The sequence below is a fragment of the Aquarana catesbeiana genome, unplaced genomic scaffold (genome assembly GCF_042186555.1).
Source record: "Aquarana catesbeiana isolate 2022-GZ unplaced genomic scaffold, ASM4218655v1 unanchor211, whole genome shotgun sequence".
Taxonomy (NCBI): domain Eukaryota; kingdom Metazoa; phylum Chordata; class Amphibia; order Anura; family Ranidae; genus Aquarana; species Aquarana catesbeiana.
In genome coordinates, this window is record NW_027362637.1 from 2518889 (window position 1) to 2538477 (window position 19589).

General features: G+C 42.5%; 1 protein-coding gene across 2 annotated transcripts in view; it reads right to left on the bottom strand.

Moving 5' to 3' along the window:
* Positions 1-19589, bottom strand: part of ASAP2 (ArfGAP with SH3 domain, ankyrin repeat and PH domain 2) — a 349346-nt gene that overhangs the window by 197782 nt on the left and 131975 nt on the right. For both annotated transcript variants that reach the window (XM_073611134.1, XM_073611135.1), the window contains exon 3: positions 6614-6759. In XM_073611134.1, the coding sequence (XP_073467235.1) occupies positions 6614-6759 (146 nt within the window). The remainder of the gene's footprint in view (positions 1-6613; positions 6760-19589) is intronic.

Below are 19589 nucleotides of genomic sequence, written 5' to 3' on the forward strand. Positions count from 1 at the left end.
AGGCTGCACAGGACACAGGGAGGCATGCAGCTGCCGATTGGCATTGTTGACCCTCTGCATTTCTCATCCTCGTCTTATACTCGGGTCAATACGTTTTTCCAAGTTTTTTGGGGTAAATTAGGGGCCTCGACTTATACTCGAGTATATACGGTAATTTTATTTCTCACACATTGTATATATTAGTTAGTGATGTTATTTGTTGTGTTTCCATATGAAAAAAGTGCGCCGAAAGATCCGGTCATGTGGATATTTGTTACTCTTTTCTTATGTGGACTTTAAATGCACAGTTTGAATTTTAAAAAAAATTTCGCACACATTGTATATGTCAAATATATTTTTGGATTTTCTCATTTTTTCTGGCGCTACACTTTCTATATTTAGTTGCGGTAATGTGCACTGCTCTAAGCACTCTACACATCCCACAGTCTATAGTCTCTAGTCCATCTTGGGAGAGAGCAAGAGAGGGTGGCTACATTCTTACATACAGTGGGACCAGGGTGAAGGAACGTAGCCAGTAGCCAATAGGAAGTCGGATCACAGCAGCAAAATAAAAATAACTGAGATTTGGAGGAGGCTGAGAGCAATAGAATGTACTTAAAGTCTTAAAGTGGAGCGAGCTTCGTGCAATGCGGGAATTTGAGCTGCTCCTCTTGACATCACCTGCCTACTATGCGTTTCTCCGAATGTTCGTGAGTTTAATTGAACATATGAGTGTGAGTGTTTTATTTGCGTATAGTAAAGTCTAGTGGTTTGCTACAGAGAGCACTATTAGGCTTCATGTACACGGGACGTTGTTCAACCTCTCCTGAACGATTTAACAGCTAGAAACCAGCGTCTAAAAATGGCCGTTTAGCCACGTTTGTGTCTAGAAGCGTTTGTAAAAAAAAAAAAATAGTTTTTTTCGTTAAAATGAAAAACGAAACGCTGCTAAAATGCGAGTTACCGCATTTAGCAGCGCTTACAAGATGTTAGGCCTCATGTACACTGTTGCTGGTAAACGGACGTTCAGAGGCAGTTGGATGCTTTTTTCAGCTGCCCCTGAACTCATTCAATGTTAGCTTATATGTACATGTACACAGGTTTGTTTAATATCGCTTTTAGGCCGTTGCGTTTATAGGCTTTTCTTTGATGGCAAAAAAATTAGTTCAGACACAAAGGCGAAGTTTCAGACGCCAAACGCGGTAACTCGTGTGTAGCCACATTTAGTTTACAGATGTTTTTCATTTTTGCCCATTTTGAAAAATAAACTAAATACATTTTTTTTTTTTCAAACGCTTCTTGGCAAAACAGAAGTTTTAAACGTGGGTTACTATCTGTCAAGTTAAATCGTTCAGGAGAGCTTGTAAAAATGTACCGTGTACATTAAGCCTTACAGGCTTTTGGCATTTCAAATGCCTCTGAACATCTGTCCGAACCCATTTTTTTTGGCGTTACAAAAAAGGCCTCTAAACTCAACTGCCTAGAAAGGACTATAAACGACCCTGTGTACGTGTACTGATAGGATAACATAGAGGAGAGTTCAGGGGCAGCTGAAAAAAAAAAAATGCCCAACTGCTCCTAAATGCCTGTTTACCAGCAACAGTGTATATGAGGCCTTATGCCGCGTACACGCGGTCGGAATTTTTCAGTCGGCATTTCCGATGGACTTAAATAGAGAACATGCTCAAAATTTTTTCGTCGGAAATGCCGACAGAGCTTGTCCCGTTGGCTAGTCCGACCGATGTATGCGGCATTGGTCTTTTATGTTTTATGCTAATGCCTCATGTACACTACTGCTGGTAAACGGATGTTTAGGAGTAGTCGGGCGTTTTTTTCATCTGCCCCTGAACTCTCCTCTATGTTATCTTATCAGTACATGTACACAGGGTCGTTTATAGTCATTTCTAGGCAGTTGAGTTTTTTGGAAAGAAAAAAAAAATGCATTCAGGACGGATGTTCAGAGGCATTTGAAATGCCAAATGCCTGTAACAGCTTGTAAACGCGTGTAAACTCATTAACTCACGTTTTGCTACGTTTCGTTTACAGGCCTTTTTCATGGAGAAACATTTTTGACTATTTTCAATGTAAAAAACTTTCTAACCTCAAACGCGGCACAACGGACATTTTTAAACGTCAGTTACGATCTGTCAAGTTAAATCGTTCAGGAGAGGTTTTAAATGGTGCCGTGTACATGAAGACTTATGTGACCCGGGATTGTGTCAGCCTTTTGAAACCAGACGCTTCTGAATAATTACACCCGGCAGGGGGACAAGCCTTATGGACCATTCTGTTTACTCAGGGGTCAAAAAATTGAGGTGAGCGGCCAGTCTGAGTACTTGACATTCTGATCAGACAAAAACACACAAAAAAAAAAAATGTTTACTATGCCAATATATGAAGCATGATATACTGTACATTATGCCAATATATGAAGCATGTTATACTGTACATTATGCCAATATATGAAGCATGATATACTGTACATTATGCCACTATATGAAGCATGATATACTGTACATTATGCCAATATATGAAGCATAATATACTGTACATTAATCTACGTATGCATAACATTAAAGTAGGATGTCAGTACTCTACAAAAGGAAGGAAATAAACATATAAACTGTATAAAGCTGCTATAATCTTCAAAAATGTAATACACTTTAATGAGACAGACAAATAAATTAACCACGTCCTTAAAAATATATTCATATTCGGTGAGTATCAGCTGAAGGCAACCACATGCAAGGACTAGTAATAGAATCTATGAACAAAAAGCAGTAACTGTATGAAAACAATTCTCTCCACTGCTCCATGAAAAGCCTTTTCTCTTATGATTTTTCATCGGAATCGAGGACAGATCGTAGAACTATTTGTTCTATTTTTCAATGCTTAACAGTCGGCATGAGATGAAATGATGAAAGCAAACGCCATGCTGGACAGCTCCCATGTGGTGTCATTTAAATGAAGAGTACAGAGCGAGTCTACACATTCAATAAGCTGCATGATGAGTGAACGAAAGTGAGTTGTATCTAGTTCATTGTTGTGACCAGCATCACTCTTCTTTCTTACACTGTGGGCACAGAACAACCAGCAGGGTAGATTTATGACAAACATAATCCAAGCAGAGACAACACAGTACTCAGAGATGACACTAGAAAGCCAAACATTTATGAGTCAAGATGCCAGAACCAGAGAGATTTGAAACCACTGACCACTGAAACGGGTTGTAAGGGATATACATAGTGAGGGGAATTCAATAAAGCTGCTGTGCCCCTTCTCTGGTATGAATCCCTTTTAAGGTATTGCACCAAATTCATGAATAATTTGTGACACTTTTGGTTCTGACAGCAACTCATGCACCAAATTTCAGGTAGTTCTAAATTGCGCCACTTTTACATTGTGTCGCATTAAAGGTGCCAAATGGAAAAGTGAAGCTAATTAAGACCAACTCTTTAGCGTACTGTGAGAAAAACTGTCTCAGACAGAATCTCCAAAGTGTCTTGCATGTATTTTAAAATACCTCCGCCAGCACTTATGAATAACAGGGAGTGTGCCTATGGTGACAACTGATCTTGTTAGGCCCCTTTCACACAAGGCGGACTCAGCTTCCATGGAGCCCGCCTCGGTCCGCCGGCTCAGCGGGAGATCTCTCCGTTGATCTCCGCTGAGCCGGCGGATGACAGGTCTCTCTCTGCTCACTGAGCGGGGAGGGGCTTGTCAAGAGCCGCTGCTGCCTATGGAGAGATCGGACGAAAACGGACAGCATGTCCGTTTTCATCAGATCTCACCCGATCCGATCCGCCAGCGACGGATCCAAACGTAGAGGCATCCGTCTGCTTTTAGCGGATCGGACCGGGTCGGAGGTCAGCGAACATGTTTCTAATGCTCAAATGGGCAGACAGGTTCACTTTAAAACGCAGTCATTCAGAAATGCCTGCATACATCTTCAGCTATCTTCTACAGCAGCCCTAGAGCAACAAAACTCAGGAAGCTGTACTAAGAATATACAGTATCTCACAAAAGTGGGCTCATCCCTCATATTTTTGTAAATATTTTATTATATCTTTTCATGTGACAACACTGAAGAAATGACACTTTGCTACAATGTAAAGTATTGAGTGTACAGCTTGTATAACAGTGTAAATTTGCTGTCCCCTCAAAATAACTCAACACACAGCCACTAATGTCTAAACCGCTGGCAACAAAAGTGAGTACAGCCCTAAGTGAAAATGTCCAAATTGGGCCCAAAGTGTCAAATGTTGTGTGGCCACCATTACTTTCCAGGACTACCTTAACCTTCTTGGGCATGGAGTTCACCAGAGCTTCACAGGTTGCCACTGGAGTTCTCTTCCACTCCTCCATGACGACATCACGGAGCTGGTGGATGTTAGAGACCTTGCGCTCCTCCACCTTCCATTTGAGGATGCCCCACAGATGCTCAATAGGGTTTAGGTTTGGAGACATGCTTGGCCAGTCCATCACCTTTGCCCTCAGTTTCTTTAGCAAGACAGTGGTCGTCTTGGAGGTGTGTTTGGGGTAGTTATTAGAATACTGCCTTGCAGCCCAGTCTCTGAAGGGAGGGGATCATGCTCTGCTTCAGTATGTCACAGTACATGTTGTCATTCATGGTTCCCTCAATGAACTGTAGCTCCCCAGTGCTGGCAGCACTCATGCAGCCCCAGACCATGACACTCCCACCACCATGCTTGACGGTAGGCAAGACACATTGTCTTTGTACTCCTCACCTGGTTGCCCCCACACACGCTTGACACCATCTGAACCAAATAAGTTTATCTTGGTCTCATCAGACCACAGGACAAAGTTACATAGTTAGTCAGATTGAAAAAAGACACAAGTCCATCCAGTTAAACCCCCCAAAAAAAGAAATCCATGTCCTTAGTCTGCTTGTCTTCAGCAAACTGTGGCTTTCTTGTGCATCATCTTTAGAAGAGGCTTTCTTCTGGGACGACAGCCATGCAGACCAATTTGATGCAGTGTGCGACGTATGGTCTGAGCACTGACAGGCTGACCCTCCACCCCTTCAACCTCTGCAGAAATGCTGGTAGCACTCATCTATTTCCCAAAGACAACCTCTGGATATGATGCTGAGCAGGTGCACTCAACTTCTTTGGTCGACCATGGTGAGGCCTGTTCTGAGTGGAACCTGTCCTGTTAAACTGCTGTATGGTCTTGGCCAACATGCTGCAGCTCAGTTTTAGGGTCTTGGCAGTCTTCTTATTGCCTAGGCCATCTTTATGTAGAGCAACATTTCTTTTTTTCAGATCCTCAGAAAGTTCTTTCCCATGAGACCTTGTAACACTAACCAGACACATGACACCAGGGAGGGAAAATGGCTAATTGGGCCCAATTTGGACATTTTCACTTAGGGGTGTACGCACTTTTGTTGCCAGCGGTTTAGACATTATTGGCTGTGTGTTGAGTTATTTTGAGGGGACAGCAAATTTACACAGTTATAAAAGCTGTACAGTCACTACTTTACATCGTAGCAAAGTGTCATTTCTTCAGTGTTGTCACATGAACAGAGATAATAAAATATTTACAAAAATGTGAGGGGTGTACTCACTTTTGAGAGATACTGTAACTTCAGCAAAGGAATCAGCATAGTGGCACATTCCCTGCCGTGCAACACAATAGGTCGAGATTCTACCAAAGTTATGGGCTGTCCAATAGTAAGAAGTGGAGGACTAAAGCTGGAAGGCCAAGTGCCAATATCCTAACTAAATGTGGTATTTGCCCAATAGAGCACCTTTGGTTATAAGTGATGGGTGTTCCACTAAAGACGACTAGACATCTCTGGGACTCATTCCTAATTACAGATTCAGTTTAGGGGAATCTCTTATATAATTTCTACTGACTTTACAAATCTGAAGATCCTTTACCTAGTGGATATATGTATATCTGAAAGACCAATCTAATGGTAGATGAAAAAAAAAAAAAAAAAAGAAGAAAGAAACCAGTTACAGCAAGGCCTCGTCCACACAGAGTTTAGTGCTAGCTGCAGCAATAATTCAGCTTATTCATATGGCTGGATTCGCAGGTGGATGTGGATAGTTGCACCATGATCGATCATCCATGCCTGACTGCAGGTAATCCTTCCATGTGTCATTGCATACGTACACCTGCAAACAGCTGTGCCTATTGTCAGGCTTTCATTGCTTTGCTGAGCAGACGCAACTATCCACTTCAACCTATAAATCCAGCCATAAGAATACATTGGATTCCTGCAACAGCTGGTGCCATGTGAATGAGGCCAAAAAGTTACCCAATATGTATATTGTTTTCAGTATCTAATGACATAGCTCTGTCCATAGACTTACACTGGAGGGAAAAAAAAGCAAAAGCGCACAACCACTGTGCTGCAAAAGGTGATGAAACAAAGTAACTAAAACATGTAACAATGAGGGTACAATCATTTATATCAGGCTGATAACATTCATGTATACATAAAAAAAATAGTTATTCAGTTCATTTTCATTGATTTAGGACCCGTAAGATAAAAATACAGTAAGCAAACTGTACCTCAAACATGATTATAGGACTCCCAGCAAGTACATTATCATTCCACAATCGCTGCATAAAGGATCCGGAGAATGAAATTTATCTAGCTTACCAGGTTTTTAAAAAGTGCAGCCAGTTCCTTAGTGAAGACAGAGAATTTCAGGAAAGCTGTCCCCAAGTCCGGGTCATCTCGGCAGACACAATTGCTTCCGAATTTTTCCAGTGCTTGTGTATACTGTTCTTCATTCTCAACGTGGGCTAAAGGGAAATAACATAAATATGTATTAAACAAAGAACACATAACAGCACTTCCAAAAGTCTACTATAAGGGTCTATGCAGCTGTTTATGGGTCGATGTAAGAGTAAAATGGGGATCCAGAGAAAGTAGATTTTGGAATGATTTGTAATTTGCGTTAATGGCTACTTTTAATCTTTTACAGAAGTAGGGCTTTGCCTTAGGTCTTAAGAAAATCTATACTACCATAAAAATCATAAGAAAAGAAATACTACCCTCCCTGTCCTAATCTTTAGCAACCTTCCAGCAATGCTAACCAGTTCCAATGCACCAGTCATAGAGCAGCTTCTCAAAGCGGGGTTCCAGGAAACCCTAGGGCTTTCCCAGAGGTAGCTAGGGGTTCCTTGAGCAGGGAGCAATTTTTAATTCTCACAAGCAACCACTGATACAATTTTTTTTTTTTAGTTACTGCATCTGTAAAAGAATATTATTCTTACTGAACACCAATGTAAGGTGGTCTCTTTTCAGTGACTGCCAAAGTAAGGAGCATTTACAATGACCACCAATGTAAGAATTCCCTTCTATTGACCATCATTATAACCAATAACCATTGGTCATTGACCATCATTGCCAATGACCAATATAAGCAGGTCCTTCTCCTGCTGATTGCCAATGTAAGAGGCTCTTCTCCAATGACCACCAAAGTAAACTGGAACTACACCACTGACCTAAAAATTGAGACATCAGGGGTATGTTTAGATCACCAAAGTCCCCCAACAGGGCTGTTAAAAAAATAACATTGTAAAAATAAAAAAAAATAAATAGTAAAAATAAAACTATTGACTGTCCACTGGGGGGGGGGGGCGTCAGAGCTGCGAGCGTGGGGGGGGCATCAAAGCCGCGAGCGGGGGTCTGCACAGTGGCTGCATATGATGGGCACAAGTGGCTGCATAAAAAATTTTGAGCACCAGCCGCCACTGGTTAAGCCAGGCACATATGGCTCAAATTTTGGACAATTCCAGCTGAATCAGTCAAACTTTAAGCCATACGTGCCCCTGAAAACACCAAGTTGACTAAGCTGGGTGGGAAAATTACCAGCTGAACAGTGACCAACTTCAATCAGATATAGTCACTGGTATTCTGAAAGCCATGGGACCTGCTAAACACAATTGAGAATACTCCAACCCTATTGTTTAGTGTGGTTGGGGGAACGGATTGAGCTTTCCTGCTCAGCTGAATGACAGCAATAGAGACATATACAGCCAGCCTTACATCAACAATTTTTTTTTTTAGCAATAACACAAAAAAAAAAAAAAAAACCAAGAATGAGGACACTAAATTGGGAGGATGTGCAATCAATTTTATGCTCATTTCTGAGACTATGCCTGTCTAAAAGTGAACTGCTGTACTTATTTTCAGAACTCTCATACCAGACACAATTGAATACATTTTTTATAATGATTATTTTACTTGACAGAGGAAATGGTAGGCAACAGATTCATCCGAGTTTCTCATTTTAGAACGGTTACGTACTTAATCTGAAGCAGCAAAGATTTTGACACTTTTCCCTACTGCTATGCACAGTTCCTGAGGAAGTCCATAGTTTGGACCTACATTATTTCTTTGCAGGTGTATTTCCTCACAACAAAGAAGTTACTTAGCTTTCCTACCAAACAGCAGCATCTTTGGGGCGGTTTGGGATCGCTGTATTTAGCGTTCTCAAAACGCCCTGCCCATTGGAATGAATGGGCAGCGCTTTCAACGCGCCTGAAAAGCAATTTGAAAGCATTGCAAAATGGGCATTTTTAAACCCTTTTTGGGGGTTAAAAGCGCCCCACTAGCGGCCGAAAAGCGCAGCTTAAACAACACTAAAGCGCCGCTAAAACGAGCGCCGCTTTGGCGCTAACGCCCAGCACATTCAGTGTGAAAGGGGTCTTACTATTAACTTCTTCGGTCTCAGCGGCCATACATGGCTTGAATTTTAGCAGATTCAAAAGGAAATTGACCAAAATTTGAGCCATGGATTGTGCTGTTGGCACCACCTGGCACAACAATAGTTGGTTTCAAAATCGAAGAAGTCTGGTAGAAAATTATCGGCCAAGTTCAGGTATTCAGACAGTGGCAGGTGTCACAGTTGTCTGAATACAGCAGTCAGCAAGATAGATTTCTTCATCCAAGCTGGTTAGCATGGATGGGAGAATTGATTGATTTTTGTTCAGCCCGCAAAGCTGAACAAGAGGAATCTAAGCAAGTATGGCTAACCTTAGATTACTTTTTGATCAATCTCATTCACTCTGTTTTCCAAAGCAAGTTTGAATCTGCTGGTTGTGATAAACTTATTAGTACGGACATTTTACATTGGTATGTATGTGAAAGACAGTAGAGGATCAGCAGGGGGTGTGCTTTGGAATAACTCTCTTGCCTCATAAACAAGGGTTCTCAGAATAGAACATCAAATTACAAACAATAAAGCTGTTAGTTATACACTAAGACTGGGTTCACACTATTGCCAGATCCATCTCACAGCCGGGGTCTGGTGCGTCCTGGTTCACAGTTTCAGGTCTGATTTTGGGCTGAATTTGGACCTGAAACAGACCAAAAGACGCACAGCGTTTTTGTGCAAAACGCACCAGACCTGCAGCGGAGATATGTGAGCCAGCTCCATAGAGAGCCCATCAAAAATCTCCTGCTATTGCGAATTGGATGCGGAGAACCCGCATCCAATCCGCAATGGTGTGAACCCAGCCTGAAACAACATGCGGATGGAAACCAACTTATGGAGCAGGTAGGCTGCACTCCCTTTATTCATCTCAAGACTTAATTACCATCTTACTGCTAAAGCTGAAGTTTAGGGATGGCAATTTTTTCAAGTTTGCTTGGAACAATGTAAGTATGCATGTGCCATACCTGGCTGATCCCTATGGAAACTGGAAATCACTGTAGTCAGCACCACTACTCCAGTGATCCCAACTAGTTTCTGGGTATCATGCCGAGCGGTTGCCCTGCTGCTTACTCAACACATGAGGTTGCTTTCTTGGCACATGCGCCATTCAGGAACACTTGCCATTTTGTCAAAGAGTGCAAAGCATTCTCTGACTGGATGACAGCGAGAGGCAGGGTGGTGACATCACACCCCTCACTTCATCCAATTAGAGAACATTATGAATTCAATGAAAAAATGCAACACGTTCTCTGAATGGCGCCCATGCCGAGTTGGTGACCTCCAGTGTACATTAAGCAGCAGGGCAGCCACTTGGCACATTTCCCAGGAGCCAGCGTATGGCACATGCATACTTACATTAGTCCAAAATGGATTCATTTAACTATATAAAATTGCCGTACCTAAAATTCAACTTTAAAATGTTATATCTAAATTCATTTAAACTGTAAAATTTAATTACCAAAACATTTTCCACTAATTTTACTTTTGAGTCAGAGTCCAGCCTGTTAATTACATTGCTTCAGTCTAAACGCAAGGGTCTCAAACTGGCGGCCCTCCAGCTGTTGCAGAACTACAATTCCTATGACGCTTTGCTAGGCTGACAGTTACAAGCATGACTCCCATAGGCAGAGGCACGATGGGACTTGTAGTTGCGCAACAGCTGGAGAGCCGCCAGTTTGAGACCCCTGGTCCAAAGCAAAAGCAGCGATGCTTTAGAAAAAGCATGGTTATCCTAGGTAAAGACTACAGAACACTATGTTGTAGAAAAAGAAAATTTCCCCATGGGGTTTTTTAGCAGCAATTATGAGTCAATAAATTTATAAAAATATAATGATTTTATTATCAAAAAAAGCAAATGGACAATATAGACACATGACCACCAGTGGGAATATCAATTGTCTAATTCGTGTGTGTTTTAATAAGAAGTCTCTGGATAAGCGAGCTATTCTGATGAAGAGGGTAAATATGATGCAATTATTGTTTTGTTTTTTGAATTTCATACATGATATATACACATAAATGACCATGAATGAATATCATATTTCATATGATTGAAAACTGTCCTTTGATGTAATTATAGAAACACATGAACCCCCTGAGGAAGACCATAAATATATAGGTCGAAATGCATTAGGGCTTTGTTCCAAACATCGGACAGCACAACCACAATTCAATGATTGTAGGTTGCGGAAACAGATAATTCTAATCTTTTTTCAACCTTTATGGTATTGCCAATATTGTGATTTTTTCCCCTTTCTAATGTACTAGTCTCGCAGTGTATATACCTAGAGCTCATGTTTTAACTCATGTGTCTATATTGTCCATTTGCTTTTTTTGATAATAAAATCATTATATTTTTATAAATTTATTGACTCATAATTGCTGCTAAAAAACCCCACGGGGAAATTTTCTTTTTCTACAACATTATGTGTTATTCGGGGTGTGCAGCCTTTCAGACTCTCTATATGTGTCATATCATGCTATAGTTAAGACTACAGAACACTTTCTTCTCTCCTCATTTCCATTAAATAGAAGACAGCGTCCTGTAGTCCTAACACACTTCCGGATAACACTGTCTGGGATATCACTGCAGATTTGCACAGGATTTCTGGCAGGGTCAACAGTTGCTCTTTGGCACCTAGAAAAGGTGCCCCATGTTCCAATCTCTGAAAGTCACACATTTAGGTTAGAAAAAAAAAAAATCCCAGAGATGATCCAGAGTAAGGCAAAGAATCCTTATGAAACACGGTACGACTTGTTTCATCAGAGAAAACAATTCCTTTCTGATCCTTAAAGCTCGGATAATGTGGATTTGGAGCTCTGACTTTGTAATCTGCACGTCTGGTCTGAGTCAGGGACTGACTGAAGCCAGTGCCAGCTAGGCAACTGCCATTTTTATAAAGACAATGACAGCCTCTATTTTTCCCCTTGGCCTGGGTTTTCACATTTGGGTGTTTCGCAAAGGCATGCAAAAATTGCACATGACATTTTTTATTTATTTGAATGGGCTGCTCTACGCACGACAGTCGCTCATACACCTTTTTCAGGGCGGAGCTTCACTTTTTTTTTTTTTACACTTTTGGGGTTTGCTATTAACAATGAATGGCAATGCAAGTACATCCCCCATTTTTTCACACATTTTCTAAACTGCCCAATTTTGTGCATGTTAGCAAAACATTAAGAGCTTGATTTACTAAAGCTGGAGCGTGCTCCATTGGTTTCTATGCAGCGCTGCACCAGATTTTGCACATCAATCCCTAAAGTATGGTACACAATTTTTGTTCGTTCTCCCTCGCTAAGCTGTTGTGTTCTGACAGGGGGATGCCCCCCCCCACCACCACCACCACCGAAACATTCCGGTCAGTTTTTTCAGCCATTGGCTGAGAGTGCTGATCAGGAGCTGGTTGGCCATTGGTTTTACAGCATTCATGTCCGACAGAACCCGGCCAAAGGGCTGGCTTCTTTCGGCCCAACTGACATACACACGGCCGAATGTCGGCCGTTTTTTATTGAACTGTTTACTGATATTCTTCCCCGGTTGCACGGGGCTTAAGGCCTCATGCACACTGGACATTTTTAGAGCTGCTGTTTTTTGGCTTCTGGCATTTTTTTCTACAACCAGTAAATTCCCCAGCATGTTATCCTATGTATCCATGCACACACAGGCTTTAATCAGCATTTTTTGGCTAGGACGTTTTCTGGCTGGAAAAAAAAACCCCAGAACATGTGGGTTCTGAAATTAGTTTTTGAGCTGTAGAAACATTAACTCTAAAAAAAAAACGCTGAAAAACGCAGCTATTCTGCGTTTATAAGCCTTTTAAGCCATAAGCTTTTGTGGGAGTATAGCTTTGCTTAAAAAAAATAATAAATAAAAAAAAATATAAAACCACCACACTTAAAAATGCTGCAAAATGCAACAAAACTTGCTTTTTCAAACACATTCAACAGCTAAAGCTACTGGCGTTTTTATAACGTCAAGTGTGCATGAGGCCTAATGTGACTGCAGGTTGGTGGATCTGTAGCTTGGCTGAAAGGCATAGCTCTTGACATAAGCGTGCAAGTATGTCTTCCTTGCACAAAGCTGTACAAGGAAACCTGCAATGCCAAAGTACAAAATACCAGAGAAATGCAGAGAAAACAAGATTAGAAAAAAAAACAAAAAACTGTATAGCGTCTTCTCTTTTCAACTTTCCCTCATATGATAATAGAACTTGTTTGTGTGAATGTGGTAGAAACATCAGAATACATCTAGTTTAGGAAGAAGCTGCTTAGTGTAGAATTGTTGGATTACACCGTCAATGACAGCCTGACAATTCAGTGAAGAGCCTGTATGATCATGCTTGTTATGTGTTTGAGGAAACACCATTTAAAGCGGAGTTCCACCCAGAAATGGAACTTCCTCTGATCCGGTACCTTCCCCCCTCCAGTGTCACGTTGGCACCTTTCAGGGTGGGGGCAGATACCGGTCTAATCCAGGTATTTGCTCCCACTTCCGGCAAAAGATCGCTGCAGTATTCCGCAGCAATCTACCCCATGTTCGGTCCCCCCCACCCCCACTGTCTTTTGGGAGTCACACAGGTCCTAGAAGACAGCAGGGACCAGACAAAACGCGTGGAGCGACTCGCGCATGCGCAGTAGGGTAAGAGGCTGAGCGACTCGTGCATGCACAGTAGGGGAAAAGGCTGTGAAGTCACAAGGCTTCACTTTCTGATCCCCTTACTAAAGATGCCGGCGCCTCCACCCAGAGGCGAAGGACGGGTCGGCCTCGGGTGCCTAGGTGCACTGGACAGGTGAGTGTCCTTATTTTAAAAGTCAGCAGCTGCAGTATTTGTAGCTGCTGACTTTTAATATTTTTTTTTGCAGGCGGAACTCCGCTTTAAAGGACTGGTTCACACCTATGCATTTTTTAGTGCATTTTGCAGGTTTGCACTACAGAAGGTGTTCCATAGGAAACCATGTTAAGATAGACTGTAGTACAAATCTGCAAAATGCAAAAAGCACTAAAAATGCATTGGTGTGAACCAGGGGTAAATCTCATCTCCAGAAGACGAAAAAGCCCTTCCCAGAGGCTCTAATAGGCTTCAAAATAGGGTGGGCTCAGGGTGTAGAGTGAGCCCACCCAATTGTGTGACGATAGCGAATTAATTTTCGCTATTTTCACACTAACCTTCCTCCCTGCTAATCAGGAGGCAGGGTGTCAGTCCTATTCCCTGATTGGCCAAAGCACCAGGCCACCCTACTGGATGCCTGGCACTTAGGAAGAGGAGCAGAGGAGACACGTGGTGGAGCGGAAGTCGCTGCTGCAGTACTGCGCCAAGTCCCCTCAGCTCTGTCAGAGCCGCGGGTGGGGGGAGGTTGGGGTTGCAGCCAGAGCCGCAAGCCAAGAGAGTGGGGGGGAGGGGGTCGGTGGGCACAGTGGCTGCATATGATGGGCACAAGTGGCTGCATATACTGGGCACATGTGGATGCATATGATGGGCACAATAGCTGCAACTGATGGGCACAATAGCTGCAATTGAAGGGCACAGTGAGGCTGCAATTGATGGGGGGGGGTGTTCAGTATTTTTCGGTTAGTTTGCGCCCCCCCAAAAATTTTGAGCAGCAGCCGCCACTGGGCAGTGGTGACAGCTCGCCACTGGAGGGTTTCGTTTTAAGAGAAGTCTTAAATAATGTGCTAGTATGTGGTGCAAACTAGCACATTATGATATTGCCTTGCAGGAGGAAGCTTTTTTCCATTTCGAAAAGTTTACTACTGCTTTACGCCAATTCTACCTTCATTTGTGTCTCACAGGCTCCCCCTCCAAGACACCGCAGCTCACATTAGGAGGGTTTCAGCAATAGAAGCGCTGCTGCCAATCCAGAAATCAGTGGGCAGGAATAGGTGTGGTCAGGTGCCGATTGACCAGCTACAGGCTTGTGAACTGGCAGCGATATATTTGATCGCCATGCCCCCCTGCAACATTTTTTCATTTCACGGTAGTGTAAGCATACACAGCCCACATGAGCATGACAAATTCAGCAGCAGTGCAGCATCGTTATCACCCCATCACAGAAAGCTGCATTAGGTGGACTTCACTAGCAAACCAAGCCGATACTTGGGGGACTTTGCTGGGAGACTGCGAGAAAACTAAATGCACGAGCACTTACATTTAAAAAAAAAAAAAAATTGCTTTATGATTTTACTACATGGTCACTTAGACAAATCTTTATTTAATATTCAAAGATACCAGCATAGTTTTAAACGGCGAGTGTCATGCCAGCATCTTAAATAGCCCATGAAGAATATGATTAATTTATGAAGTCGCATTGCTCAGTCGGCTGTCTGGGTATTGACACATCTGACACACGTAAGCGCTTGAATAAATGATCGTGATTGGCGAGGCTGCGCTATTTTTAAAGTGGAGTAGTAGTGAAATGAGCATGTCTCTAGGGTCCCAGGAGAGAACAAGTGCTGGAAGAAATACCAAGGGCAATGAATGTAGGATCCATTAAAAGAAAATTATCAATAATTATAAATATTAAAACAAAAAGTGAACTTTAGGTTTAAAATGGGACAAATACTATTCAGATGCATCAAATCAAAAAGGTGTTTCAAAATCTTCGGTTCTTGTCACATTAGTAATCCTGTCGCTAATAAGAAATCACCAATGGCAGAATCGCTATGCAGGACAGTGAAACGCTCATTTGTACACCTTTACCTGTTGGATAAGAGGCATCGCTCTCTTGGATGACTTAAGCTGGCCATACACGGATCAAAATGCAGCTGGTTCAGCGTGAGCCAATCAAATATGGATCCCTGTATGGGCACCCTACACAGGGAGTTATTATTCTTGTACAACCAGCCTGTCTGTTTTTCCCCAAACATTTAGTGCCACTAGGTACAGCCGGCAACATTGATCATTGGTTTCCGCCGGTAGGGAACACTTCCTGCCGGGAGAACTTAATAGTGTTAAAGGAGGGATTCCTCCAACACGGACTATGTTGATGGGGGAATCAAACTAGTTTCTTTCCTTCAACACGTGGTGGAAGGAAAGAAAATTGCACAACAGACAGTATGGCCTGCTACTTAGCAGATTTTTGTCAGAGAGGGAGCGATGCCAGCCAGTTAAGGAGCAACACATACCAGAAGGGGAGTGTTTTGCCTGCACCTTTTGGCACTCCCGTCACCGGAGAGTCGCTAGTTTAACGAGCCCTACAATATGTTTTCTTTAAAAGCAGCAACATCTTGAGTAGTAAAGCCTGTGCCCTGCCAGCATGCTGCAAAGAAGGACCCTTGCTTCTAAGTGCTGATATACGTATGTGGGAGTCATCCATCTTACTGAATAAGTGCATTACAATCCAGCCAGACGTGTCGTCCCATCAGCTGCCTGTCTATAATGGAGAAGCCTCATTCACATTTCTGCATTTGATAAATATACACGTGTACACATGTAGTTTTTTCTAAGGCATTTACTTGAAAATAGAATGTATACAGTTTATATTTTTTTTTTTCTTATGTTCAGGACTAAAGAAACTAAATAAGGTTATACATAATATATATTTCCTTTGTTTTAGTAAATATGAAGTAATGCATATGTAGGTTTCATACTTCTATTTAGGATAAATAAGATAAAAATAATAAAGATTGGGACTTTAGATGAGACACCAAGTCTCCATCCCTGTGCGTATAAGGAAATAGGAGGTTGGGACTTTAAGTGAGGTGGGCAAATGAGACCAGAGGGACAATCACAATTGCATAAAACATTTATTGATACATAATGACAATTGGACACAAATAAATTACAAAAAAGGTAATAATATCCAATCATATAACAATCCCATCTTGCCTGTTGAATGGGGAACATAATGAGCAGCCCCCAAATGGTACAGGATAAAACAACTGAGAAAAATTAATTCATAGCAGTAGCATGAGGTCGCAAGATAAACATTAAAAGCTTGTAGATATATGGACCTAATAAAGTCTATAATTAATATGGTGCTTGTCGTAGGCCCGACGCGTTTCGTGTATCAAACACTCTTCAGGGGCAATATAGCACCAAAGTCTAAAGGGGAAGAAAAAAAGGGGACAGTATGATAAAAGACTGGATAAGGTGCAAAAAATGCACTAGGAGCAAAATAAACATGGAAAGGAGACTGGCAGCCACTAAGCCCCCATGGATACTCACATGTTACAGGAATGCGAACTCCAAGAGGTCCGCAAGCAGCTGGCCACCCAATAACTCAGGTCCGGGAGCTGAGGGAGGAGCTTAGAGAAAGGAGCCGGGAGGTAAAGAGGGCCACATACATAGGTGTTCAATGAATGAAGGATCCACACTGGTAACAAGTAAGGTGAAGGTTCTGGGGTAAAAAGAGTAATGTATGTCAAGTATAGCCCCATATAAAGCTGGAGCCCCTAATAGCAGAGAGGTGTATAATAATCTAAGGAATGTCCCCCTTACCTAAGGGTGGTGTGGAGTAGCCAAACATGTCTGACCCAGTGATGGACGTGTTGTATAAGAGCAGGCTAAAACAAATGTATGGGTCCTATCTATACAGCCAATCCCCGCCCCAATCAGAGAAACTCCCCCCAGCATCACGTGGTACAGACAAAGGCTGGCGGGAAACTCCTACCAGCGCAGTGGCCACCGCCGCTCACAGCTGCTGGAGAAGTCGCCCTCCACGTGTCCGCACGAGAAGGAAAACACGTCAGCGCCGGGACGCTCACGCAGAGGTCACGTGCATGACGAGGGGGCGTGATGCCGACGCACAATGGGAAACCCGCCCCAGACACGCGCACCCGCCGTAGCGGACGAGGGGGGAAAGGGGAGGGATCCCAGGTGTGCCTCGCAGCTCCCGGACACTGAACAGAGGGCAGCCAACCAAAAGCAGGCTCTATGGGGACACATACCACATGATCGCTCCAAAATGGAGGGAGGGAGCTGGAAAGAGTGGAAAGAGTATAAAGAAACTACCAAACGAAAAAAAAAAAAAAAAAAAAAAACATGTGAAACATGGTGGTGGCAGCATCATTTTGTGGGGATGCTTTTCTTCAGCAGGGAAGCTGGTCAGAGTTGATGAGAAGATGGATGGAGCCAAACACAGGACAATCTTAGAAGAAAGCCGGTTAGAGTCTGCAAAAGACCTGAAACTGGGGCGGAGGTTCACCTTCTGTCAGGACAACAAGAACATACAGCCAGAGCTACAATGGAATGGTTTAGATCAAAGCATATTCATATGTTAGAATGGCCCAGTCAAAGTCCAGACCTAAATCCAATTGAGAATTTGTGGCAAGACTTTAACCACTTCCCACCCGGCCTATAACAGATTGACAGCCGGGAAGTGGTTCTGTTATACTGACTGGGCATCATATGACGCCCAGCAGGATAACTCGCCGGCGAGGACGCGCAGCGATCGTGAGTGAGGCATGTCAGTCTGACACACCACATCTCCAATCGTGATAAGAAGCCTCTGACAGAGGCTTCTTACCACGTGATCAGCTGTGATCAATCACAGCTGATCATCGTGTGAACCAAGAAATGCCGGTAAACGGCATTCCTTGGTTGACAGGTTGAGCCAATCAGCGTCTCTCCCTGTCGGGGGGGAGGGTCTGTGCTGTTAATCAGCACACTGATTATCAGCACAGCCCCCATCAAATGTACCAATAAGCTGCCAATCGGTGCCCAGTCAGTGCCCCACCCATCATAACCCCCTGCCAGTGCCAAAGTGCCAATCAGTACCCACCACAGTGCAAATCAGTGTCCACCATAGAGCCAATCAGTGTCCACCATAGAGCCAATCAGTGTCCACCATAGAGCCAATCAGTGTCCACCATAGAGCCAATCAGTGCCCATCACAGTGGCAATCAGTGCCAAGCATTAACACCTGTCAGTACCTGCCCAATCAGTGCTGCCCATCAGTGCCATCTATTAGTGTTTATCAATGCCGCCTGTCAGTGCCCATCAGTGCTGCATATCAGTGCCACCTATCAGTGCCCATCAATTCTACATATCAGTGCCAACTCAACAGTGCCGCCTCAACAGTGCCTGTCAGTGAAGGAGAAAAACAAAAATTTTATAACAGAAACGAAGAAAAACTTTTTTAGTTTGTTCAGCAAGATCTAAAAACTAGAGAGGTGATCAAATACCACCAAAAGAAAGCTCTATTGTGAGAAGAAAATGATAAAAATGTAGTTTGGGTACAGTGTCGTATGACCGCGCAATTGTCATTCAAATTGACAGGAAGGGGCGAAAGTGCCTGGTATTGAAGTGGTTAAAAATGCTGTTCACAGACACTCTCCATCCAATATGACAGTTTGAGCTATTTTGCAAAGAAAAATGGCAAAAATGTCACTTTCTAGATATGCAAAGCTGGTAGAGACAGCCCCAAAAAAGACTTGTAGCTCTAATTGCAGCGAAAGATGGTTCTACAAAGTATTGACTCAGGGGGGGTGAATACAAATGCACGCCACACTTTTCACATATTTATTTGTAAAAAAATTTGCAAACCATTTATCATTTTCCTTCCACTTACAATTATGTGCCACTTTGTGTTGGTCTATCACATAAAAACTCAATAAAATAAACTTGCATTTTTTGGTTGTAACATGACAAAATGTAGAAAATGTCAAGGGGTATGAATACTTTTTTAAAGGAACGGTAAGCCTCATTATAGGCTTACCTATAGGTAAAAACCAAACAAGGGAGTTTACTTTCACTTTAAAATAATTTTTTTTTTTTAAAAACATGAAAAAAGTAATATACATCTTAAATCAATGTAAAAATATATCAACATTAAAATTAAATAAAACCCCTAAGCCATTATAGTTTTTCTTTCAGAACCACGGTTATTGGGACAAGGGAGGCATGTTGACAACAACAAAAACCCAACAGAGTAGGATTCTGCCTTGAGTTTTAAAATAAAGTGCTTGTTTGA